This window comes from Rhinatrema bivittatum, chromosome 2 (genome assembly GCF_901001135.1).
Source record: "Rhinatrema bivittatum chromosome 2, aRhiBiv1.1, whole genome shotgun sequence".
Taxonomy (NCBI): Eukaryota; Metazoa; Chordata; class Amphibia; order Gymnophiona; family Rhinatrematidae; genus Rhinatrema; species Rhinatrema bivittatum.
In genome coordinates, this window is record NC_042616.1 from 256,352,657 (window position 1) to 256,378,605 (window position 25,949).

The 25,949-nt window shown below is 46.7% G+C and overlaps 1 protein-coding gene across 1 annotated transcript in view; it reads right to left on the minus strand.

Moving 5' to 3' along the window:
- ZCWPW2 (zinc finger CW-type and PWWP domain containing 2) overlaps positions 1-25,949 on the minus strand; it is a 197,793-nt gene that overhangs the window by 65,212 nt on the left and 106,632 nt on the right. Inside the window, exon 7 of the mRNA XM_029587073.1 lies at positions 8,907-8,974. Within this exon, the coding sequence (XP_029442933.1) occupies positions 8,907-8,974 (68 nt within the window). The remainder of the gene's footprint in view (positions 1-8,906; positions 8,975-25,949) is intronic.

The following is a 25,949-nucleotide window of genomic DNA, read 5'->3' on the forward strand; positions in this document are numbered from 1 at the left end:
TCATTTTAGAGAGAGATCTATGCATCCAATCATTCTAGGAATGCCCTGGCTTCGGAGACACTCGCCTGTCATTGCATGGGATTCCCTCCAGGTGACTTCCTGGGGCCTGCCTGCTTTTGCTCCTGCCTGACTAAGGTGCTTTGAGCCCCGGTGCCGCTCCTGACGACTCCCTTGGTGTTGCCTCCGCATTATCAGGAATTCCATGATGTTTTCTCCAAGGAGAAAGCCGAGATTCTCCCCGAACATCGCCCATTCGATTGTGCGATAAATCTTCTGCCTGGTACCACACCCCCACGAGGTCGGGTATACCCCTTGTCTCTTCCTGAGACCCAAGCCATGTCTGCATACATCCGGGAGAACTTGGAGAGAGGGTTCATTCGGCCATCTAAGTCCCCGGCAGGAGCAGGCTTCTTCTTCGTGGCCAAGAAAGATGGGTCACTCCGCCCCTGTATAGACTACTGTGGCCTGAACAGTATTACCCGCCGTGATCGGTACCTTCTGCCTCTGATACCGGAGCTCCTGGACAGGTTACAAGGGGCCAAGATATTTACTAAATTGGATCTCCGAGGAGCCTACAACCTGGTGCGGATCCGTCCCGGGGACGAATGGAAAACCGCATTCAACATAAGGGACGGTCATTATGAATACTTGGTCATGCCCTTCGGCCTCTGTAACGCCCCGGCGGTTTTTCAAAACCTCATGAATGAGGTCCTTAGAGACATGCTACACACTTCGGTCATAGTTTACCTAGACGATGTCCTTATCTACTCCAAGGATCTGGAGACGCACCGCCAGGATGTCCGACGAGTACTACAGAAGCTGCGAGACAATCAATTGTACGCCAAGCTTGAGAAGTGCACTTTCGAGCAGGACTCTTTACCCTTCCTAGGGTATATTGTGTCCTCCACCGGGTTTCTTATGGACCCTGAGAAGGTCGCAGCGATCAAGGACTGGCCACAACCACAGGGAGTGAAGGCGCTCCAACGCGTCCTGGGTTTTGCCAACTTCTACCGGCAGTTCATCCCTCACTATTCCCAAAAGGTGGCCCCGCTGACGGCTCTTACCAGGAAGGGCGCCGACGCTAAACACTGGCCGCAGATGGCCATACAAGCCTTCCGGGATCTGAAGGAGACTTTCCTCCAAGACACCTGTCTTCGCCATCCAGACCCCCAAAGGCCATTCATCGTGGAAGTCGATGCCTCCGACGTAGCAGTTGGGGCCGTTTTGAGTCAGTTATCCGAGAGAGGGAAACTCTTGCCATGCTCCTATTATTCCCGCAAGTTCTCCCCCGCTGAGAGGAACTACGGCATAGGGGACAAGGAGCTGCTGGCCATTAAACTCGCCTTTGAGGAATGGCTGGAGGGGGCCCAACACCCGATAACTGTCTATACCGATCACAAGAACCTGGAATACCTGTGTCACGCCCAGCGCCATAACCCACGGCAGGCACGCTGGTCCCTCTTCTTCAGCTGGTTCGATTTCACTCTGCATTACCGACCTGCCTCCAAGAACATCCGGGCAGATGGCCCTCTCTCGTACCACTGAGACAGAAGAGGATACCCCGCCGCCACAGTACATTCTGGATCCGGCCAAGGTCCTCTTAGTGGCCGCTGAGGTGGCTCCCGCGGGGAAGACAGTAGTTCCTGTCCGTTCTCGTAGGAGAGTGTTAGCCTGGGCCCATGATTCCCTGACCGCCAGACAACCAGGAGTGGCGAGGACCCTGAACCTCCTATCGGAATTCTACTGGTGGCCCCAATTGAAGAAGGACGTTCGTCTCTACGTTCAGTCGTGTCCCATCTGCGTGCGGCAAAAACCCCTGCACGGACGCCCCTGGGGCCTTCTTCAGCCATTACCAGTCCCTACCGAGCCCTGGACTCACCTGTCCACCGATTTCATTGTTGACTTACCGGTTTCTGATGGGAAGACCGTGATCTGGGTCACGGTCGATCGTTTTTCTAAAATGGCCACTTTGTGCCCCTCGCTAAATTGCCATCTGCACCAGAACTGGCCACCCTGGCTGCGGTGTGTAGGGCGCTGGTGGGCCTTTCTATCAGACAGCGCCGAGGAGTCAACTCTTCCCTCGTCAGTCTGCCTTGATGTCCATAACCTTGATGTCTGCCTTGCCTTGATGTTCTTGCGTGATGTGTCTTTCCCTGGACAGGTCCTGTCCTGCAGTGTGGTTCATGACCAGTCTGGCTGGACTGTGTAAGGCGATTGAGAGACTGGGTTGCCTGCCCGTTCCTGTCCTTGGATTTCCATGGCTCTGATGCCTTCTTGTGTGGTCCGCGACTCTGCTCGGCTGGGCTGAGTAGGGCGCCAGAATGGACATTGTCTGCCTGGAAGTTCCGGACTTTTAACCAATGGTTTTAGTCTTGCCTTGTCATGCCATGCCTGTCTTGCCATGCCTTGCCCTGCCCTGCCTGTCCGTACCTTGCCATGCTTTGAGTCTTCATCTGCTCTGCAACGTCCTGAGTCTTCGTCTACCCTGCAACGTCCGATGTCTTCGTCTGCCCTATCACGTCCAATGTCTTCGTCTGCCCTATCACGTCCAATGTCTTCGTCTGCTTTGCCACACCTGATGTCTTCGTCTGCCTTGTCCTTTGTCTGGTTTGCTGCTTCCTGCCACTCCCTAGTGGCAGTCCAAAAGGGCTTGGAACGGTCGGAGGACCATTCAGAGACCACCATTGCGTTGGTGGTCTCAAGGAAGTGTGCAGGTCCGGTCGAGGCTCAGGGTAAGGACATTTCACCGCAAGGGCACACATTTCATCCCATGCTAGAGAGCGTCCCCTGGTGTTCTCTCCCATCCGCAGTGCAACAGGTTGCCAAGGCCATGTGCCCGGTGGGATATCCTTGTCCTGGGTCTTGTCTTGGACTGTCCTTTTGGTCTCAAGACATTTTTTTTTGGGGGGGGGGGGGGGATTTCTTCTCTCCAGGATTTCCTTCCTTTCAAGACCTGCAGGACGCGCCTGCACCATCGATGTTCCTGGATCTCTGATCTCCCGAGGACGGGAGGGGACCCCTTTAAAGGGGGGGGGTAATGTTGCGATCCTGCTCGTGGTGCGCTCACCTTTCTTCGGCCAGCCCAGCTTGACCCCCGATGTTGTCTTGCTGGAATGGCAGGAGCCATGCCAGGCTTTCCTGCAGCGGCAGGAGGCCGCCATCGTGCCGACGTGGCAGGAGCCGCACCGGGGCTCTCTCCCGCGGCCAGAGGCCGCCGACAAGTTTCTCATGCGGCAGGAGCCGCAGCTGAGCTTCCCCTGTGCTCAGAGGATCGCTGACCACCTCCCTGCACTACCCGGTGGCAAGGAGCCGTCCAGGTGTAGCTCAAGCAGCCAGGAGGCTGCCAACAATGCCCTCATGCGACCCGGAGGCCGTTATCCTTACCACGGGCCCTCCGTGGAAGAGGGCCATCATCCCCGTTCTTGCCTACGTCCTGAAACCGCCTCTGGTGCTCTCCCTGCGGCTTGGGAGCAGCTGACAGCCTTAGGCCTGGGTTGAGGCCTACCTCTTCAGCTCTGCAGTCTCCCGTGCAGCAGGGCTGCTCTCCAGGGTCCTGTACTGCTTCCTCCTAGGGGGCGAGGCTGGCTCTCTCTTCAGTATTTAAAGGTACAGCGAGGGAGTGGTGCTTCACTGATGTCATTGGATCCGCCTCTTCTCCAGTATAAAAAGCTTCAATCTTCATTCAAGCTTTGCCTTCGCAAGGAGTAAGTCCTCTTTAGGACTCCATGTCTGCGTCTCCTCCTAGGCACTCTGTTCCGTGTGGGAGCCCGTGTCTTTGTCTTCGTTCCATGTTCCGGTCTCTGCATTTCTTTGATGTTTCTGATGTCCAGTTGTCCATCCGTTCCTGATGTCCGCCTGTTCCTGATGTCTTCAGCTCCACCTGACCCGTCTCTCGTGATCCATCACCAGCCCGGCTGGGCTGGTAGAGCGCGTTGTGGCCCAGTCGTCCGCCACCACCCTTGCTGGGGTGTGTAGAGCGCTGGTGGGCCTTTCCATCAGACGGCGCCGAGGAGTCATCTCTTCCCTCGTCAGTCTGCCTTGATGTCCATAACCTTGATGTCTGCTTTGCCTTGATGTTCTTGCCTGATGTTTCTTTCCCTGGACAGATCCTGTCCTGCAGTGTGGTCTGCAACCAGTCCAGCTGGACTGTGTAAGGCGCCTGAGGGACTGGGTTGCCTGCCCATTCCTGTCCTTGGATTTCCGTGGCTCTGATGCCTTCTCGTGTGGTCCGCGACTCTGCCCAGCTGGGCTGAGTAGGGCACCAGAATGGACATTTTCTGCTTGGAGGTTCCGGACTTTTAACCAATGGTTTTAGTCTTGCTTTGTCTTGCCATGCCTTGCCCTGCATGTCCATACCTTGCCATGCTTTGAGTCTTCGTCTGCCCTGCAATGTCCTGAGTCTTCGTCTGCCCTACCACGTCCAATGTCTTTGTCTGCTTTGTAATGCCTGATCTCTTCGTCTGCCTTGTCCTCTGTCCGGCCTGCTGCTTCCTGCCGCTCCCTAGCGGCAGTCCGAAAGGGCTTGGAATGGTCGGAGGACCATTCAGAGACCACCATTGCATGGGTGGTCTCAAGGAGTCGTGCAGGTCCGGTCAAGGCTCAGGGTAAGGACGTTTCACCGCAAGGGCACACAATTCGTCCCGCACTGGGGAGTGCCCCCTGGTGCTCTCTCCCATCCGCAGCGCAACAATAGGGAGACGAAGAACATCGAAGAGCGATGAAAACAGAAGAAAGAAAAGAAAGATGCAGAAATTAACATCCTGAACATCATTCCCCTGACATATTACCAATTTAGCCAATCAACCTGCAAGGAATATTAGGTATGGGAGTCCAGGAATACCCGCAACTGCGAAGGTTCAAAAAACAAATAGAACTCTCATATGTAAGCAAACATTTACAAGGAAATATATAATTAAATTTTGCCCCATATGATACCATTTCTGATCTCATTGAAAGAAATTTTATTCTTCATTCTTGGGTTAACCTGGCAATGTCAGGATAAATCCAGACTTTTTGACCATGGAATAACTGCTGTCAATTCTGAAGAAAAAATCTCAAAACTGAACTCCTCTCAGATACGAAGGCAAAAGTGATTAATAAAGTTCTCCTCTTCTGAATAAGCGACTCTTGAGACAGTTCTAATATATCCAAAAAATTTGAAGTAGGGTCTGGCACATGATCCATAAGTATTCCATCTTCTGAAGCTGGTAAATAATAAGCCTTGGTTATAACAGGAATGGCTTCTGTGGGAAATTTAAGGATTTGAATGAGATAGTTCTTAAATAAATCATTAGGGGGAATAAATTTAACATAAGGACAATTTAGTACTCTCAAATTCAAATTTCTTAAGGTATTATCCGTATTTTCCAATATTTTTGAGTAAATCACATCAGATTGAACCAGTCTCCACTTTTGAAATCCGGGATTCCAAATCACCCAGTTTTATACCGAATGAGGCAACTTGGACTTCTTTTGTAGAAACACGACGATTAGTATCTAGAGATATGGCTGTTAAAGAAGAAATAGCAGATTCCAATGACACCAAGGCATTCCAAACTGAATCTAAAGTTGTCACAGGAGGTTTTTCAATAACAGATTTAAATGTCGGGTATACCTGGTTACGTCCACTTCCTTCTCTCGCAGGGTTACTGCTGCCTTCCTCCACTCCAGGCATAATCGAGGCAATGAGGTGGCCTGTGGAATCCCTTTCAAGCGGATTCACCGAAGGTAATACAACATCAGTATCCCTTCTCGTGGTCTCAGAATTTACCTCTCATCTTTGTCCTGAACCTTGGGGAGCTGGACTATCTGCGAAGATGTTAGGAATTGCAGCTTGAGGAGGTAAAGGTACAATTGGCGCACTGGTGCTGAGTGACACAACTTCAGTCATCGGAGTCAACAATCGCTCAGCATCTAACTCCGCAGTGGCCTTCCCTTCGGTGTTGCTTGCAGGGAAGACGTGAAGAAAGATTCAATCCAGGGCTGAAGTTGCTCGGGTATAGAAGAAGAGCTCAAAATCTCCCTCAACTGAGTCTTCCTTTTAGTATGAGGCATTTTGAATTAGGAAACAAAATTTGCAAGAAATCAGGAAGAGAGCTTCCTTAGCGTGTAGTACAGGCGGCAGCTATCTTGGTCTCCATCTGAAATATTTTTAACTATGATTTTGTAATAGAGAACATAAGCTTGGTTGTACTACTACTACTACTACTACTTAACATTTCTATAGCACTACATGACATATGCAGCACTGTACAAACTTACAAAAAGACAGTCCCTGCTCAATAGAGCTAACAATTTAATAAGACAAACATAAAGGACAAAAGACTTCGTTAAAAGAAAAGAAAGTTAGTCAAGACTAAAAGCAGACATAATGTATGCATTCGTTTTTCAGAAATACCCTGAGTGTACTTCTCATGTAATATTACATGGAATAAAAATAGATATTTATACTGTTTTAATGACTTGTCTATTTCTATTTTTGGGGAAGTATAGAATAAAAATGTTTTAAAATTCTACACCACCAATGCCGATGGCTAAGACCTTCTTTGACCCAAGGAGCTACTTCATCTTGCCGAGTCAAGGTCAATGTTTTTTTGGGGTCATCTGGGAACACAAGTGGCAACCCCGGATGTAATGCGATGCCCCCAGGGAGAGGACACATGTCTCATGCGGATCTGTAATGGATATGGTCCTCTGACACTGGGGGCATCACCAGAAACCTGATGTAGTTATGATGGATGAAACAAAAAGGCACTAATGGAAGACGATGGCAACAGGGCGGCGATGGGCATCAGGCACTGATGTACCACCACCACAGGGGAATTGACCGAGAAAGGAAACTTACCAGAATCGCTGAAAACCCTGACTAGGAAACACTATGGGAGGGCACTGAGAGAGACCCAGCAACTGAACCACGAAAAAAAATCCACAAAAAAATGCAAGAAAAAACAAAGTTTTCCACAAGGCCAAAAAATAGCCAAGTAAGCTCACTCACACCTCAATGCTTACAGTTCCATGGAAAAAGAGAGATTGGAGAAGGACCTCGCATGGAAGCATCATATAGGGCATGCTGGGCATGCTCAGTTTGCCTAGTCAAAGTTCTAGAAACTGACATAAGTTTTCTGCATCAGGGCTCCATATGATGATGTCACCCATGTGTGAGAACTACCATCCTGCTTGTCCTCAGAGAAACCATGATACAAGATGCTACAGTTTTGAAATATTTATTTTTTATTTGGAAGGAAGAAAAAGAAGAGTGGGACTTGGAGACTGGGGGCAGTAGTGACCAGGAGACCAGGTGGAGGGTACAGTATTTGGACTGTGGGGAAAGATGGGGGAAATGAAAAGGATTCAGAGATTTGGGAGGAGGGGGATAGAGGTGGGACATGGAGATGGGTGGGTAGTGTACATACTTGGAGACTGAGTAGAGATTAAGAAGGAGGACTCAGCAATTGGGTCGGGAGTGTTAAATTAGCTGGGGGTATGAATGTGTGGTGTGAGATGGGGCTGTGGGTCACTCTAGAAAAAATAAAAGGGGGCCTATCCAAAGAAGTTCTCAGAGCCCCATAAGTGGTTAAAGCAGTCCTGGATCCAGGATAGGAGGAGCGCTAACCATGAGTGAAAAGGAGAGGTGCAGCCAGGTATGGTAGACAGGATGGAGGGGAAGGGAATGGCTTGAGGGAGGGAATAGAGAATACCAGAAAAGAGGGGAGGTGGGGGAAGGAAGAAGAATTATCAGATTGAAAGCAGCGTTGGCCATTTCCCATTCTCTCAGATCCAATGTGTTATGACTCAAGTGATTTACCTGAATATTTTCAACTCCCACAATATGTGTGGCTAAGAGTACATTAAAGTGTTTCTCTGCCCATCTGAACAGAAGGTCTGTTTCCACCATTACCGGGCAACTCTTTGTGCCTCTTTGACAACTGACATAAGCCACTGCTGCAGTGTTGTCAGCGAATATCTTTATTGATCTGCCTTGAATCAGTGGAGCAAACGGTTGTAGAGCTTTCCTTATGGCTCTTTTCTCTAGGCAATTGATGGACCATGATGTCGATATCAGATCCCAGAGCCTCTGAGCTATTCTACCCTGAGAATGTATACCCCAGCTTTTCAGACCAGCATCCATCGTTACTACCATCCAATCCTGGAACTCCAAGAACATTCCTTGGTTAAATTATGAACTGCGAGCCACCATTACAAACTGACTCTGGACTCTAATGTCAAATTCAATTTCACCTTGAATTCCTGAGTTTGCGCCTTCCACTGCATTAGTAGAGACCTCTGCAATGGAACAAGATCCAAAGTCGCTGCCATGGAACCCAGCACTTGCAAATAATCCCTAACTCTGTGTGACTCTTAACTTATTAGTTTTTGAATCTGTAACATTAGCTTGGCAATCTTATCCAATGTTAAGAACACATTTACCTCCTGGTTATTGAAGCATATGCTCAAGTACTCCAGGACCTGAGAAGGAATCAATCTGCTCTTGGCAAAGTTTATCACCCATCCTAGATCCTGAAGCAGCTATACCACTCTGGTCTCTTCTTCCAGATGACTTCACTAGTATCAGCCAATCATCTAAATAAGTATGAACCATCAAACTTTTGCACAAGGCTGCCGCATTATGATCTAACAAAACCCTATATAATCGAGTAGTCAAGCTCCTTCTGTTTAACAAGTTCTCAACTTCCGTGGGGTTTCTGAGTGGCTTATCTATTATCTTGGATGACTTATATGTTAAAATATACTATTAATTAGAAGTAAAATACCCACCTTCAGCACAAATGGATATTGCTTAGCTTCCCTATCATGTTTATGGGCACATAAATATTAAGAAATGAGCCTTGCCACAGTGGATCTAAACAAATGGCCATAAAAGATTTCTTTTTTGTATTTATACATACCCATGTTTTCCTTTGAAAGGATATCCTCTATATTATTTCTTCTAAAAGAATAAAATAATATTCTTCTTCTAAAAAAGAAAAGCCATATACATTTACTGACAATTATTACAATTAATAATTTTACATCTATTATCTTTATTTGAACTTTTCCAATGTGTTCAAAGATTTCAAAAATATTTTGAATGTAAATTTAAAAAATTTTATATGAAATTTTATTTAACAATGCATTTCAATTATCAGTGGCATACTAAACAGGTGGTGAGGGGGGACAGTCTGCCTCAGGTGACAGCTAGGAAGCAGGGTGTCATCTGGACCCCCCTCCTCACCCATGTCGACAGAACTCCATATGCCAGCAGCCAAAAAGAAGAAACACTGCTGGCAAAGACCAGGATCATCCTTGGGGTGGGGTGTGGGGGATGTGGACATCTAAACTGAATGAATGCACCACTTCGCAAACTTTTAGCCCCTCTCTCCCAAGCATGAAGATCAGCAGGTCTGTGGTGGAGCTCATCCCACCAAGGCCCGAAAAAAAACAAGAGACCCCCAAATGTTCAGGTGCTTCTTCTCCTTCCTGTCCATGCGGCCCTGGAAGGAAAACATTGTCGGACCAATGCCGGCAGGAATGAAGAGGAGCAGTGTCTATGGCAGGGGCACCGTGAATTCCATTTCACGGCGGCCCGAAAAGAGGAGGCCCAGTAACAGAGCCGCTGCAGATCCCATCTCACAGCGACCTGAGAAGATCAGGGTTGCCGTGGAGCCCATCCTGCAATGAGCTACGAAGAGGAGGCCCAGAGGCTGAGGTCCTCTGGAGTGTGTGTGTGTGTGTGTGTGTGTGTGTGTGTGTGAGAGTGAGTTGAGAGATTGTGTGTGGGAGTGAGACTGTATGTTGTGAGAAACAGAGCAACAGCATGTGAGAGCCTCTGTGTGTGTTTGAGACAACATGTGTGTAAAAGCGTGTGTGTGTGTGTGTGTGTGTGTGTGTGTGAGAGACAGCATGTGAGAGTGAAAGCCTGTGTATGAAACAGCATGTGAGAACGCGAGCCCGACGGTGTGTGCAATACCAGTGAAAGGGGTTCCAGCTGCCCTAGGCATTGATGATGTCATGTGATCTCTTTTTCTCTCTTGTGCTCTCCACCCAACATACATCGCAAAAGACCCAAGTTCCTCAAATGCATTAATTGCCAAAAACCAAGACCCCTCCAGCCCTGTTACTCATCGATGCCATATCTCATCCCTCCTGTGCTCCCTTCAAATCTTCTGCCCTTACCGGCTACTATACCACCCCACCCACTTCTGGCCACTGCCTACTCCACCTAATGGTTACGCTGGCCCTGTGTGTGTGAGAAAGAGACAGCAAGTGAGAATAAGAGCCTGAGTATGTGTTTGAGGGAAGAAGGGAAGAAGACAAGTGGAGAGAGAAGAAACAGAAAGAACAAAAATGTAAAAGGATTTTGGAAAAGACCAAGAAAGGGAACATGAAAAAAAACAAAAAGCCTGGGACCAACCGATTAGAAAAGTATGATTAGGCAGCAAAGGTACAAAAATTTTTTTTTTGAACTTTTACTGACTGGCATATGTTATCTTAGGGAATATGCACTATATATTTGTAATTTGTTCTTTCGGGCTTTCCATTTTATTTTTGTTTGCGTGTTTCTGTTTCTAATTTATAGCCCCTTATTCTGTATTAGGTAAGGGTCTGCCTGTGTTCTGCGTGTGTAACGGAATTGGAGTATTTCTGCTGGTATGTAGTTTTTCTAATGGGCTTTGTAGCAGTATGGATTGTTTTGTTAATGCCAGTAGGTGGTGTATTAGTGTTCGAGAGCATGGTATAATATTTGCATTGCTGCTGTGTCATAGATAAGTCTACTGCTGTTTGAGACCTGAGATAGTGCTGGAATGGAATGGCAAGGTTCTAGGTGTCTTTTTTTTTGGTTTTGCAAGGGTTTGTGTTCTCAAAGCTTTGGCAGTCAAGGGTTTGCAGTTACTGAGATGAGCGTGTGTAGAAGAGGAGGAGAACTGAGTGAGTGAGTCTGGGGAATGAATGAGAGGCATGAGAGTGTGTGTGTGTGTGTGTGTTTGTGAGAATGAGCATGTATGTGTGAGAGAGCATGAGAGTGAATGTGCAAATGTGATGATGTTATGTGTGTGGATGTGAGAACATTTGTGTGCATGCTTCTACCAATGTTTCCTCTAAGGACTTGGTTGCTGTGAGCATAAAATTGATACATTTTTTGAATCAAAAAAACAGTAGTTCTCATGGGGTAATGAAACCAAAATGTTTTGCTCACTAGCAAATGTTTTTGCACAGCAACCTAATCCTTAGAGGGAACACTGTAATCCGCACTTTAACAGACCCCCAGCAGACACCTCCTTGCGCTGCAAGAAGGACTCCAATAGCCCCAAGCAGTGTCTGCTGCAGGACGGTGGGAAGCGTCATCAGTATGCATCTGCTGGCACAGAGGAAGGGATGGTGCCGTTTATTTGTATCTTCCTGTGCAGTGCAGAGGAAACAACGGTAGATGGGAAAAGATGACTGTCACCATCAACAAGATGCCTAGGAGGATTAGCGAGAGGAGGAAGTATTTCCTGAGGGTCTTGGTGCCTGGAAGGAGGGGAGAGTGCTTGATGACAGAATCTTGGCTGGAAGGGATTCATGGGGTATTTTTGAGGGGTCATAGACTGTGAGAGATTACTTGAGGGGATCATGGGGGGAGACTGCATGAGATGTCTTCGGAAAAGAGGTGTCTTAGGAGAAGAAGAAAAGGCATCATGGAGTCTTTTGGGGGAGTACAGAGTAGAATCTCAAACTTGAGGAAGGGAACTGCTCTTGTCCATCAATCATGGGTAGGGGGCCCCTTTCTGGATGATTCACACTGGGCCCCCTACCTCCAAAGGTCATTCCTGGGGTAGGCTAATCCACTAGCAGCTGAAGAGTGAAATAGGTCCTCAGGGCTTGTCAGCAGTCAAAGAAGAGAGGGCGAGATCCAACGTGAGTCAGAGAGTGTGTGAGTAATAGAGAATGTATGAGAGAGGGCATGTGAGAGAAAGTGAGAGTGTAGGTTGTGTAAGATAAGACCATGTATGAAATACAGCATGTCAGTTGTGTATGAGAGTATGTGAAAAAAAACCAAGTGCATGTATATGATAAGTGAGAGCATGTATGAGAGATCGTACATGCGAGTGTGTGTGTGTGAGAAAGAGATCAATATGAGAGTGATTTTGTTTGTTTTATGAGGAATGGAGAGTCAAATTTTCCATTATTGCACTGCGTACAGAGTCTGGCTTTAGTGATCTCCAGTTCAATTTTTGTCTGCATATTTTTATTTATATTTTGTGGTCTCTTTATTGTGTATCTGGTGAGGGTCTGTGTGTGTTCTGCGCATGTGACAGACGTGAGGTACTCTGCTAGCAGGTAGTTTCTGTGTAGGGATATATAGCAGCCTGGCTTGTTCTGTTTTCCTAATATGAGGTGCATTGCTGTTTTAGGGCCCGATATTATATTTGCAGTGTTGCCTTTCCAACAGTAGGATTTAGTGTGGCAGCTGATGCTGTTTTGGTTTGTGAGGTTTTCTATATATAGGGCTTCTCTACTCCCCCCACGAGCATCCTACTGCTCTCCCCCAGGAATTTGTTTGTGGGTGTGTGTGTGAGAGAGAATAGGAGTATGCCTGGGTTATTTGTGTTTTTATGTCAATGGAATTCTGCCTGCGTTATGTGTGTGTGAAGACATTTTGTGTTGAACCACTAATCCAAGACAAATTCAGGGTGACTGGAAATTAAAAGATTTCAGGTATGAAGAGAGGGAAATTTTTCCATCATTAGTTTTAATAATTGGGTGTCTGATGTCTCTGATATTTTGGAATATTTTATTGCTGTTTTGAAAAAATTTTAAATTTTGTATGAGCTGTTAATTATTGGATGTTATTCTATTCATCATCTCATTGGAAATGTTATTAGTATGGTTTCATTAGTTTTGAGTGAGGGGATTCCGAGGAAACAGAGAGGGAGTAAACTGGGGGATTGCTATGGGGTAGAGTGGGGTGCCAAAGGTAGTATCCACCCTGGGTGCCACATACTTTAGGTACACCACTATTAATTATCATCCTTTTTTGCTACAAATATGCTATCTCACAATGCATTGTGAAAACAAAGTTGCTTACCTGTAAGAAGTGTTCTCCAAGGATAGCAGGATGTTACTCCTCACAAATGGGTGACATCATCAGATGGAGCCCAGCATGGAAAACTTTTGTCAAAGTTTCTAGAAACTTTGTCAGGCACACTGAGCATGCCCAGCATGCCACTAACCACGCGGGGTCCCCCTCTTCAGTTTTATAACAGAGAAAACACGAAAAATAAAATAACAAACCGAGAGAAACCCAACTCTGTGGAGTGGCAGGCGGGTTTTGTGAGGACTAACATCCTGCTGTCCTTGGAGAACACCTCTTACAGGTAAGCAACTCTGCTTTCTCCAAGGACAAGCAGGATGGTAGTCCTCACACATGGGTGATAAAGTAGCTCCAGGTCTCCCTGAACAAGAGCAGCAAAGAACAAGTGCCGACGTGCACAACAACTGGAGCTGCAGTAACCAGAGGAGTAGGTCTGCACCCAAGGATAGGAGAGAGTTGGATTTTCATGGCACGAAGAGGTTACGGAGGACAGACTGAGCAAAACGACTGTCCTGCTTGCAATCTTTGTCCAGGCAATAATGTGAGGAATAAGTGTGGAGGGAACTCCAGGTCACCGCCCTATAGATCTCGTGGATGAGAACCACACACAAGTGAGCCATCAAGACCAACATGGCCCAGACAGAGTGAGCTTTGATATGACCATCAAGCTGTAAACCCGCCTGCGCATAGCAGAAGGTGATGCAATCCGCTATCCAGTTGCATAGTGTCTGCTTGGAGACCACAACTCCTAATCTGTTCTTGTCAAAAGAAACGAACAGCTGAGTAGAGGCGTGGTGGGGCACTGTCTGTTCCAAATAGAATGCAAGCGCCCTTCTGCAATCCAGGGTGTGCAGAGCAAGTTCACCACGGTATACATGAGGCCATGGGAAAAACGACAGCAGCACGATGGACTGGTTGAGATGGAACTCCGAAACCACCTTGGGTAGGAACTTGGGGTGAGCCAATGTGACCGCAACAAGAAGATCATCTTCCATGAAAGGTACTTGAGATCACAAGAATGCAACGGCTCAAACAGAGGTTTCATGAGTTGAGAAGGGACCACGTTGAGATCCCAGGAAACTGCCGGAGGGCGAGTGGGAAGCTTCAATTGAAGCAAACCCCTCATGAAACAGCTTACAAGCGGATGGCAGGATATTGAGGAACCATCCGACCCCCGATAGTATGCCCCTATGGTGGTGAGGTGGACCCTCACTGACTTAGTCTGCAGACCGGACTCAGAGAAGGACAATAGGTAGTCCAAAAGTGCAGGAGGGGAGCAAGAGAAGGAATTCAGACCGCGACCCTCGCATCAGAAGAGAACTGTTTCCACTTCAAATTATAAGAATTTCTCATGGAAGGTTTTCTGGACTCCAGAAGGACACAAGATGCCCCTTCTGGTAGGCCAAGGGCCTCTACCGTCACCTGATCGATATCCAAGCTGTGAGGGCCAGAGTCCGAACATTGGGGTGACAGAGTCTGCCCTGTTCCTGGGTGATGAGGTCTGGGGCCGTTTCCAAATGGATTAGGGGATGCGTTAGGTCCTGAAGGGTCGGGAACCAGACCTGATGGGGCCAACAGGGAGTGATCAGGATCATGGAGCCTCGATCTTGCTGCAACTTCTGAAGTGTCCTGGATATGAGCAGAAAGGGCAGGTAGGTGTACAGCAAGCCCATTCCCCAGTGGATCGAGAAGGCATCAGCTATTGATCCTCTGCCCCTCCTGCCGAGGGAGCAAAACTGATGCACTTTCCTGTTTTCTATGGAGGCAAACAGGTCTATGTCCAGGGTCCCCCAGCACTGTAAGATGTTGTTCGCCACCTCCTGATTGAGGGACAATTCGTGGGGCATGAATGTCTGACTCAAGGTATTCGCCAGAATGTTGTCCACTCCCGGAAGGTACACTGCCTGGAGAGTGCTACTGTTCTTGATGGCCCATGTCCAGTCCTGAACTGCCTCCTGGCAGAGGGGAAGCGACCCGATTCCTCCCTCCTTGTTCAGATACCACATGGCCACCTCATTGTCGGTCTGAACCAGAACTACCTTGTTCACGAGAAACTCTCGGAACACCCACAGGCATAGCAGACCGCTCGTAGCTCCAAGAGGCTGATCTGGAGCCAAGGCCTCCTGAACCGACCAAAACCCCTGGGTGCAGTAACCCAGAACTTGCGCTCCACACCCCATCTGAGAAGCATCAGTGGTAAGTGTGGCCTGGGGCTGAGCATTCCATATAGGACAACCTCGCTCCAGTTTTGCGGGGAGTGTCCATCACAGGAGGGATTGCTGCAACCTTTCAGTGACTATGATGCAAGCATGCATGTCCTGCAATGCCCGACACCACTGAGAACGCAGCATCCATTGCGCATAGTGCATATGTAGCTGAGCAAACAGGGTGGCATGCACCGTTGCTGCCATATGGCCCAGCAGCTGGAGAAATTGATAAGCAGAGACATGTGGGCAGCTGGAGTCATATCTTGCAAGAGCTCCTAAAGTCTCTACCCTGTCCTGAGGTGAGTAGGCCCTCTCCTGGATAGTGTCCAGGCGCGCCCCAATAAAGTCCAGTTGCATGGCTGGCTGAAGGTGAGACTTGGGATAGTTGATCAAGAATCCCAAGGACTCTATGTATGTTGATAGGTTTTAAAACTTTGATATAATAAATTTTGAATAATATATATACAGGTATATGATATATGTTATTTGGAGATTAGGATAAAGCCATTTGCTAAGACATTTAAAAACACCCTGAAAAGGAGAAATTACTACTTAGCTAATAATTTCCTTTCCTCTAAGGAAGGCAGGCCAATCCACACCAGTGGGTTATGCCCTCCTACTAGCAGATGGAGACAGCATAAAGCTGATTCACTGACATAGCCGTGCCTTGATATCAGCCCACCAGTATCTGTAGAAAAGCCAATCTGTGGACAAACTGATTATATTTGAACATGGTTAATAACAATCACTCACTCATGCTTCCAACCAACTGGGAAACACTGAGTTCAGCAAAAAAAGTTATCAACAATTAATCTTAGGGGCTGATTATGTCATTTACCAGTGCTTCAAATGAATTAACAGAAATAACACTCTTCATTGTCTGCATATAAAGGACGAACTAAAAGCAAGTAGGCAGCCCCGGGTGGGTTGTGGATTGAACTGTCTTTCTTAGAGGAAAGGAAATTATCCGGTTAAGTAGGAATTTCTCCTTCCTCTGCACTCAGACAGGCCAATCCACACCAGTGGGATATACCAAAGCTACTCCCAAAAAGGGCGGGAGGCTGCCCACGGTCCTGTCAACCGCCTGAGCTCTAGTGGAATGCACCCTGACCTGTCTAGGTAACTGGGACATCTGCATCCACACAGGCAGCCACAATGATTTCTTTCACCCAATGGGCTATAGTCAACCACATCGCCAGTTCTCCTTGTTTACCTTCTCCAAGGAACACAGTCGATCAGAGTTCCTGAAAGAGCAAGTAGTCTTCAAGTAACTGCACCAGATGCTGTTTGACATCCAAGGCTTACAACAGATGATAATCATGCTCATCTCTATTCCTGTCCAGCATGGGCAGGGAAATAGACTGCTTCAAATGAAACTCCGAAACCACTTTCGACATAAAGGAAGGTACAGTCCTAAGCTGTACCGCTCTGGAATCATTTGTAGAAATAGCTAATGGCAAGAAAGAGCTTGCATCTCGAAGACCTGTTCTGCTCAACAGATTGCTACCAGAAAAATTGTTTTCAAAGTGAGCAGCTGCAAAGAGAGCACGCAGTGGCCGAAATGGAGGACCCGACAAAAAAACGCAAGACTAGATTAAGGTCCCAAAAAGGCACCGGGAGCCACAAGGGAAGACATAGATGCTTAACGCCCTTCAAAAACTTGAACACATCTGAATGAGAAGGCAAGAGTCCACCATTGACCCCTCCCCTACAGCAAGCAAGAGCTGCTACTTGCACCTTCAGAGTATTTAAGGCCAAGCCTTTAACCAAATCTTCCAGCAAAACTTCCAATATCAGTGGAATTTCAACTTTAAGAAGGTGAGAACCTCTCTCCTCACACCAGCTCTCAAACACTCTCCAAACCCTAACATAAGCTAGAGATTTCGAAAATTTCCTGGCCCGGAGCAAGGTGGTAATCACTACAGAAGAATAACTTCGCTTCAGCAATCGAGCCCTCTCAAAGGCCAAGCTATAAGATAAAACCAACCCAGATTGTCATGCAGTATGGGCCCCTGATGCAACAGATCTTTCCTGAGTGGCAGTCTGAGAGGACTGTCCACCAGTAGCCTCTGAAGATTGGCATCTGGGGCTAATCTGGAGCCTCCAGAAGTACAGTTTCAATCTGACTCGCAATCTTCCAAATGACCTTGCCTATCATTGGCCATCACAGTAAGGCATTTAACACCCCGCTTTGCAGCCAAACTTGAATGATAGCATCAATGCCCAGCGTTCCCAGATCCCTTCTGCGATTGAAGAACCATGGTACCTTTGCATTGTTGGAGCTTGCCAGTAAATGCAGGTATGGGTGACCCCAGCACTCCACTATGAGTTGAAAAGCCTCTTCTGCCAACTCCCATTCTACTAGGACCAAGACCTGCCTGCTGAAGAAGTCAGCCCTTACATTGTCCTTCCTGGCAATGTAGGAGGCGGATAGGTCCTGGAGATGTTGTTCTGCCCACACCATGAATGCATCTATCTCCACAGACACCTGTTGGCTTCTGGTTCTGTCTTGATAATTGATGTAGGACACTGTCATGGCACTGCCTGATAATTATCCTTAGTGCTCAACCTTCTAGCCTCTCGGCGAACTGAAAGCATACCAATCAAACTGCAAGTGCTTCCAACTGATTGATGGTCCTCTGCCACTCCTCAGCATTCCACTGACCTTGTGTCACCAATTCTTAACAGTGAGCCCCCTAACCCAGAAGGTTTGCATATGTTGTGAGCACTAATCAGTACAGTGTCTTCAAGGAAATCCTCTTCCTCAGATGATCTGCTTGTAGCCACCACTGCAACTAGGTGCTTACTTACAATGGTACGTGGAGTCTCACTGTGTACTCCTGTGACTGTGGATTCTTCCAGGAAAGCAAAATGCGCTGAAGTAGCCGTATGTGTGCCCTCAACCAGGAGACTACATCCAACGTGGCTGCCATCGATCTTCGGACCTGCAGGTAAGACCACACCATTGGGCGAATAGTCCATCTCAGGGACTGAATTTGAGTGACTAACTTCTGAATGTGACTCTCCAGTAGAGACACTCTGTCCTGCTCCATATCAAATTGCATGCCAAGATACTCAAGTATCTGAGAGGGCTGCAAACTGTTCTTGGCCAAGTTCTCCAACCAGCCTAGCTCCTGAAGCAAAGAGATCTCCTTGCGAGATACAAAGTGACTCTCATCTGCACTTTTGGCCTGAAACAACCAATCATAAAGATATGGGAACAGAATGCCTTTCAGGTGCAGGGACACTTCATGACCTTGGAGAAGTTCCTGGACACAGTAGCCAGCCCAAAGAGCAGGACCTGAAATTGATAATGATGTCCCAGAATGGCAAAGCTTAGGAAACGATGTTCCTGGCAAAAAAGAATATGTAGATCGGCTCAAAGGTTCGAGAGACGTGAGAAATTCCCCTGTTTGTATTGCCATTATTTACAGAATATAGAGTTTCCATTCTGAAATGAGTCACATACAAATGTCGTTTGACGCCCTTCAGATTGAGGATGGACCAAAAGGACCCCTCCTCCTTCTTGGGAATGACAAAATAAATGGAATAGCACTCCATAATTTCTTGTGATCTGGGAACAGGAATTTCAGCCTTCAAATTCAACAGCCTACTTAATGTAGTATTCACGACCACTCTCTTCTGTAGAGAATTGCATAGAGAGAACATAAATGCATCTGGAGGAATTTGGAGAAATTCTAGAGCATAGCTGTCCCTTACCACTTGAAGGAGTGATAGTTGTAATCTGGGCCCACCTTTGCTAAAAGCAAGATAGACACCCGTCTATCTCCTGCTCCAGTAGGTGAGCCCTCACAACTTTATTGCAAAGATCAAGGTGCTCTGGCCCCAGAGCCTGCATCCTTATGAGTCTTCTTAGGCCAAAAGGACTGAAATCATCTGAAGGGATGAGATCTTTGAATAGTTGCTCCTCTGTAAGGATGAAACTGATGGGAATCCCTGGAGTGGCCCTTCGCCCCATAAGGACATGACGCCACCTTCTTGTCCTTCAGCAATCGAGGAACCTTGGATTTGCCCCAGCTATTTACCGACTTCTCCAACTCACTTCCGAATAACAGAGAACCCTTAAAAGAACACCTTGTGAGACTGGACTTAGAAATAGTGCCTACTGACCAATTTTGCAGCCACAACTGGTGCCTAGCCGCTATCACAGAAGCCACTCCTCTACCGGTCATCCACACCAAGTCACAGCCCGCATTGGGTTCCATCACCAATCTGCCATTGGGCTGCTCTCCTTGTGTCTACTGAGAGAGACGCAAACTAGCCCAAGCCACCAAGTAGCAGCAAGTAGCAATTGCAAATTCATTGCCATGGCCTCAAAGGCCTGTTAAAGGATAGGCTCAATTCTCTTATCTTGAGCATCTTTTAGAGCTGCCCTTTCTTCCACCCGGAAGGTGGTTCGCTTGTTAACAGTGCATACCAATACCTCCTTAATCCAACAAGCTATTTTGGACCGCGAAGCTGGCTCGCCCTGTTTACCTCCACCATGAAGAACAAACAGGCGATCTGTCTTTCAGAAAGGTTTAGAAACCTCCAGATATCTCATAACATTTCTCTTGACAACCAAAAAATTACCCAAGCCTGCATCCCACCTGGGCTGTCTGGGTCGAAAGGACTGAGACCTACCAAAAGGCCAAGTATTCTGAAAGATCACCCCGCTGTAGGAACGAAACTGCTTGGAACCCCTGAGATGACCCCCTCATACCACAGGGGTGCAGTGACTGCTTCTTATCCTCTGGCAACCGAAGAACCGGGGATTCGCCCAACTTACTGGCCAGTTTCTCCAACTCGCTCCCAAACAAAAGCGAGCCTTTAAAGGGTAATTTTGTAAGATTAGCTTTGAAGGTTGCATCGGCTGACCAATTTCTCAGCCATAACTGATGCCTGGCCGCTATTACTGAAGCCTCTCCTCTAGCCGAGGTGCGAACCAAATCGCAGCCTGCATCTGCTAAAAAGGTGGTGGCAGGTTCCATAACTATCCTGGAATTCACACCAGAGTCATCAACCTCTTCAGAGAGAAGCAAACAAGAGTGAGCCATCAGGGAACAACAAGAAGCTATGTTTAAGGTCATTGCTACTGCTTCAAATGCTTACTTAAGGATGGCCTCAATCCTCCTATCTTGCACATCCTTCAAGTCCGCTCCTCCTTCCATGGGGATAGTCGTCCATTTAGATATGGCATAGAAAAGCGCATCCACTTTTGGCTTGTCCTGCTGCATTCGTCAAGAGAATGTGAAAGGTTGAACACTTCTCTTCGTCCCCATGTATGCATGTCATTGTCTCTATTTTCTTATAGTTGATGTGATCTTCATTTCATTTCATAAAATTTATTGATCACCTAACACAAAATAGGCCTAGGCGATGAACAAAAATACATACATAGTAAAAACAATAATGAACATACACTTCAGACAAAATATTTTTAACAGAAACTGAAGAAAAGTACTACCACATACTGGTATCTATGTCCCTAGATCAAGTTATTTATTCGTCATAAATTGACATTAACAAAGTTAAATTGACAAAGTTAAATTGACAAAGTTATTTATTCGTCATAGTTGACATTAACGAGAACTCATAGCATTTACTCTACTCACATTATTCTCATTTTTCTAATAACCATGTTCTCACATTCTTTTCTCTGATAACTGAATTACACATACTTCAGGCTGTTACATATTATAAGCACGGTGGAGTAAAAACTCTTTAAATTCTAATTTAAATCTTTTAACGTTATCCAAAGACCTCAATTCCATGGGAATGAGATTCCACTGCGTTGGAGCTGCTATGGAAAATGAGGTCTCCCTCGTACTAAACAACTGAGCATGTCGTCATCCTGGTGAATGAGCATTTTGTTAGAGCCAGAATCTACAAAGGCCTGGGTGGAAGCTCCATCCAGTTCCATCTGGATTATAAAATCCTTAAGTCATGCACATGGGACTCCCATAAAATTGCAGCTTTGGAGTTTTGGCAACATGTGCTTCCAAGCATTTTCCCATGTGTTAACATTCTGGAGCTCTGTTGCCGTTCTTTGCTCCTTCTTACATTTTTCCGCTAATTTGTGTTCGCACTCCAGATCATCAAGCCAAGGACATTCTTCCTTTGAATTATCTTCTGTTTTACAGAAAGTACACTCCCATAGGGTCAGTCGGGTTTCTGCTCTACCTGGTTCACTTAAAGCTCTTCTGTTTCTGGCTGCCTATACAGACAGCAGTCTTCTTTTGCCCGTTCTCCGCACAAAGGACTTGAAAAGAGAGGGTCTGCAAGGCCCCATTTCTGGGTTATTCCCACTTCTCCAGATTCCCTTTTTTATTCAGATTCTGAGTTGTCACTGCTTGAGAGTGTTGTTTTTAAGTATGTATACTTCTTCACTGTGCGCTGGCTGGGTCACCAGGCTAACGTCCATAGCCACACTTCGGCAATACCAACAGTCCTTTGCCAAATGTCCTTTTTGTCCACAGTTAAAATATGTGGATGAGACTGGCATCTGGAAGCCGGGTACAGAGACTGGGCCCCCTACCTTTATTGTTGAGGTCCTCTGTTTTCTGTACCACACTAGGGAATTATTACAGATTGTCTCTCTAAGCCCCTTAAGCCGGCAGGCATTGACTGTGCCTGGTGGAAGGCTTCCATCACTTCCAGAACTCTCTCCAGGATGAGCCCAGTGTATCTGCAGAAACAATTCCACATGAGCCAGTCCAGCCCATCTAGGAACTGCCCCAGGAGTGTTTGATGAGCCACTTCCAGTTACGAGCTTGCTTCTGGCTGGAGCCACTTCCAACCAGCATCTTTCAAATGATGAAAGGTTTCTGGGGCTCTCCCTGAGCTGTAGGACCACCCATTGGAACTGCTGCTGGTAGTATTCTGGAGAGTACCCAGCTCTCTGTAGTACAGTGGCCTTGACGACCTGATAGGACACCCTCCCATCTGGATTTGTAGCCTAGAAAGGTGAGCAAATTATCCAAATAAGTTGTCCAGCTAGTCTCCAGCCACGCCAACAGGTGGGTGGTCCATTCAAAGATCAGCAGAAAGACTAGCATCAACACACTGAGGAACCATGATAGTGGCAAGAACACCACAAGGAGTAGAATCGTCTGGTGTATGGCAGCAAGGCAGAGTGGCAGAAAGTTGATAGGTGCAAGACAGGATGGCAGAGTGAAGGTAGTCTGGTCCCTGTGGTTTTGATAGGGGCTAGACAGGCTGGCAGAGCAGAGGTAGTCAGGTCGCTGTGGTGTTGATAGGGGAAAGACAAGGAGGCAAGACAAGACGAGGCTCAGCATGCAGCGTGACTGTCAACCGGGGCATACTGTCCACCCGACCCGTCTTGAAACACGGAATGTGGCGTGACTGTCAACCGGGGCGTACTGTCCACCCGACCCGTCTTGAAACACGGACCAAGGAGTCTAACTCACGTGCTAGGACCTGAAACATGATGAACTATGCCTGGGTGGGGTGGAGCGTTGCTGCTGTGCACAGGGCCGGTGCAAGGGTATTAGGCATGCTAGGCAAACCTTACAGCCTGGCGCCCTACCCCCACCTCCCCATACACAATTTTAAATTATGCATTTAACACATTTTACATGAAAAGTGACATTCTGAGGTAAAATTAATATATACGTTATTGAGATAATTTCATGCACTGTTGTGATGCCCACAAGAAAACTTTGCATCTTGGAATTCATATGGCATCATACCTATTGTGATATATTTCGGCATGGTCCTCCCATATCAACACAGTACTATCTGCCAACACTCAAAGAATAACAACCCTACCTATGAAAAAGAATACCACAAATATTACACCAAAATCTAAAATATCAATACACCTCCTATCAGGAAAACAGAACAGGCCAAGCTACTACAGATCCCTACAGAGAAACCACATATTAAAAGAATGCTTCATCTCAGTCTCTGCATGCAGAACACAAACCCTTACCAAATACAGAATAAAGCCACATAAACTATAAATAGAAATGTGCAGACAAAAACTGAACTGTAAAACGCATAACGCCAGACTCTATACAGTGCAACAATGGAAAAATAAAAATTTCACCATTCCTCAAGAAACAATCAATAAAATCAAGATATATAAATCATTAATCATAATAGTAAAATCATACTAATAAAATAATTTCAAAACAGCTGATGAATAGAATATCCAATAATTAAAGACTCATGCAAATTTTGAAAGCTTTACCAAACACCAATAAAATATTTCAAACAGCAGACACATCACATACTACCCAATAATTAAAATGGTAGTCAATCAAGAAAAATGAACTTAAAAAGCCACTTTTACTTACCCTCTCCAACAGTTCTCCAACTCCTTTCCCTTGCAGGCCACACCAGAAGCAGCAGTAGCTGCTGAAGCTGTCCTCACGGTCCTCTTCCTTAGGGACCACAACTAGTCTCTTCTGTCTCTCACACACACACCAGTCACACCCTCAGGACCAGTTTCTTGTCTCTCACACACCAATCATCTCCCGGAGCAGTCTCTCTCACACATACACACGTCACCTCTCTGGCCAGTCTCTCTCAATCACACAATGCTATCGCTTTCTCTTACTTACACACAAGCTCTCAATCACACACATGTTCTATCTCACTTACAAATAGGCTCAATCACATATATGCCCTCTCTCACAGCCACAAGCCAGCCAAAAACATGCTCCATCTCTCTCGCACACACACACATTGACACACACAAGCACTCTCCCTGACTCACATATACACCACACACATACAGAAGCACCCTACCTATCTCACATACATGAAGCACCTTCCCTGTCTCACACAAAGAAGCACCATTCCTTTCTCACATACACACTAAATACACACACACACACAGAAGCACCCTTCCAATCTCAAATACATATATACATAAAGGCCTCTAGCTGAACAGCTAGTCTCCGGTGGCGGCTAGCAGCGCTGATCTTCTTTTCTTTGGCCCCACCAGCCTGCTCTCCGGCGGCGGCTGGCTGTGCCGGTCTTCATTTCTCCGGCGGCTGGCTGCGCCGGTCTTCATTTCTTCGGCTCCGCCAGCCTGGTCTTGGACAGCAGCTGGCTACACCGGTCTTCATTTCTCCAGCAGCGGCTGGCTGCGTCGATCATCTTTTCTTCGGCACTGCTGGAGGCCGGCGGCAGCTGGCTACGCCTGTCTTCATTTCTTCGGCCCGGCGCCCTCAAATGTGAGCAGGAGCAGAGGAGGCCACGTAATCAGCTAGCCCGGCCCACCGGGGGAAGCCCGATCTCTCGATAGGCAAATCCACCACTGGTGGATACTCCCACATGGCCTATTTCAAACGGCCACTAAAACATCGCGAACCAAAAGAATAAAACTAATGATATGTTGCATTTGTGGGGGTTCGCCATGCATTTCGCGGACCCACGCATCAAACGAAAAGGGACCTAATAGTTGTGGATTGCGCATTCGTTGAAAACGAATGCACATCCCTATTGAGCAACCTCAGGTGGCACACTGTCTTATGTACCAGTGGTACAGTAAAGCTTTTCTTCTTTGTCTCCATCTGCTGGTAGGGGAGAAAAACCCACTTGTCTGGATTGATCTCGGGGACAGTAAGGAAAAAGCACACTCAAAATGAGATACTCTAAAATCTTTCACACACCCACTAGAAAGAAGCCTCTTTAGCAGGCATGCAAAACAAGCATGCATGCTAACACAATGAATGTAGTAAACAAACACAAGATAATTTTCAAACAAATGCACAGCAGCATAAACATGTGAATATGGCGTGAGCGGATCTATGCAAACTTTTTGTAACATTCACATATGATATGTGCATTTTATAAAACACGCGTTCTCTACCCTGCAACATAAGTGCAAATAGAAGCACTGCATTGAACACGCATACTTTTCCTACTTATTTAAAAAATATATGCATGTGAATTTTAAGTGTGGAAGAAAAGTAGGACTTACTCGCATAAGTCAGCCAGTTTTAAAATGTGCACACAGAAAAGATATTAACCAGTTTACTAATTAGTCCATCAATTCACCCAGTCCTTCTCCAGGTCATCGAGATCTTCCTGGTTCTTCAGCCTGAACTCCCCTCGGTTCACCCAAATCAGTCAGTACTATACCATAAACACATTTAATATCACTTACGCCTTAGCAGGTGTAAAAATACACAAGTAAGTTGGCAAATGGATTCATGTGTCTTTTGAAATTGCAACTTATACACATATTGGCTCCATCTGGGAAGGCCCTGAAACTGCCCCTTTTTTAAACACGTATATCTGCGCACAAAAGTGGAAAATACGCGCATATGCGTATTATTATTTATGCGAGTAGATGCTACTTATGCACCTATATGCTGATTTTTATGCACATATTTTGAAAATTCACCCCACAGTGCATATAAAAACTGCCCATGTTAACCAGATCAAAGTGAATGGGACAGTTAGCATAGGGAATGTTCATTATATCCCAAACTCCCCTCCCTCCAGAGTAAGGCCTGAACCTTGCAATCAAGGCCTACAACCTTCCTCCCATCAAGCCAGACTCAATCTTCCACTAGGAGTCCATTCCCCCCACTGACCCAAATCTGGATCCCCATCTTCAAGGAAGACCCCCATTCAAACACCAACCCTCTCCCCAAAGAAGCCCTGCACCCATTATGCAAGAACCAGATCTC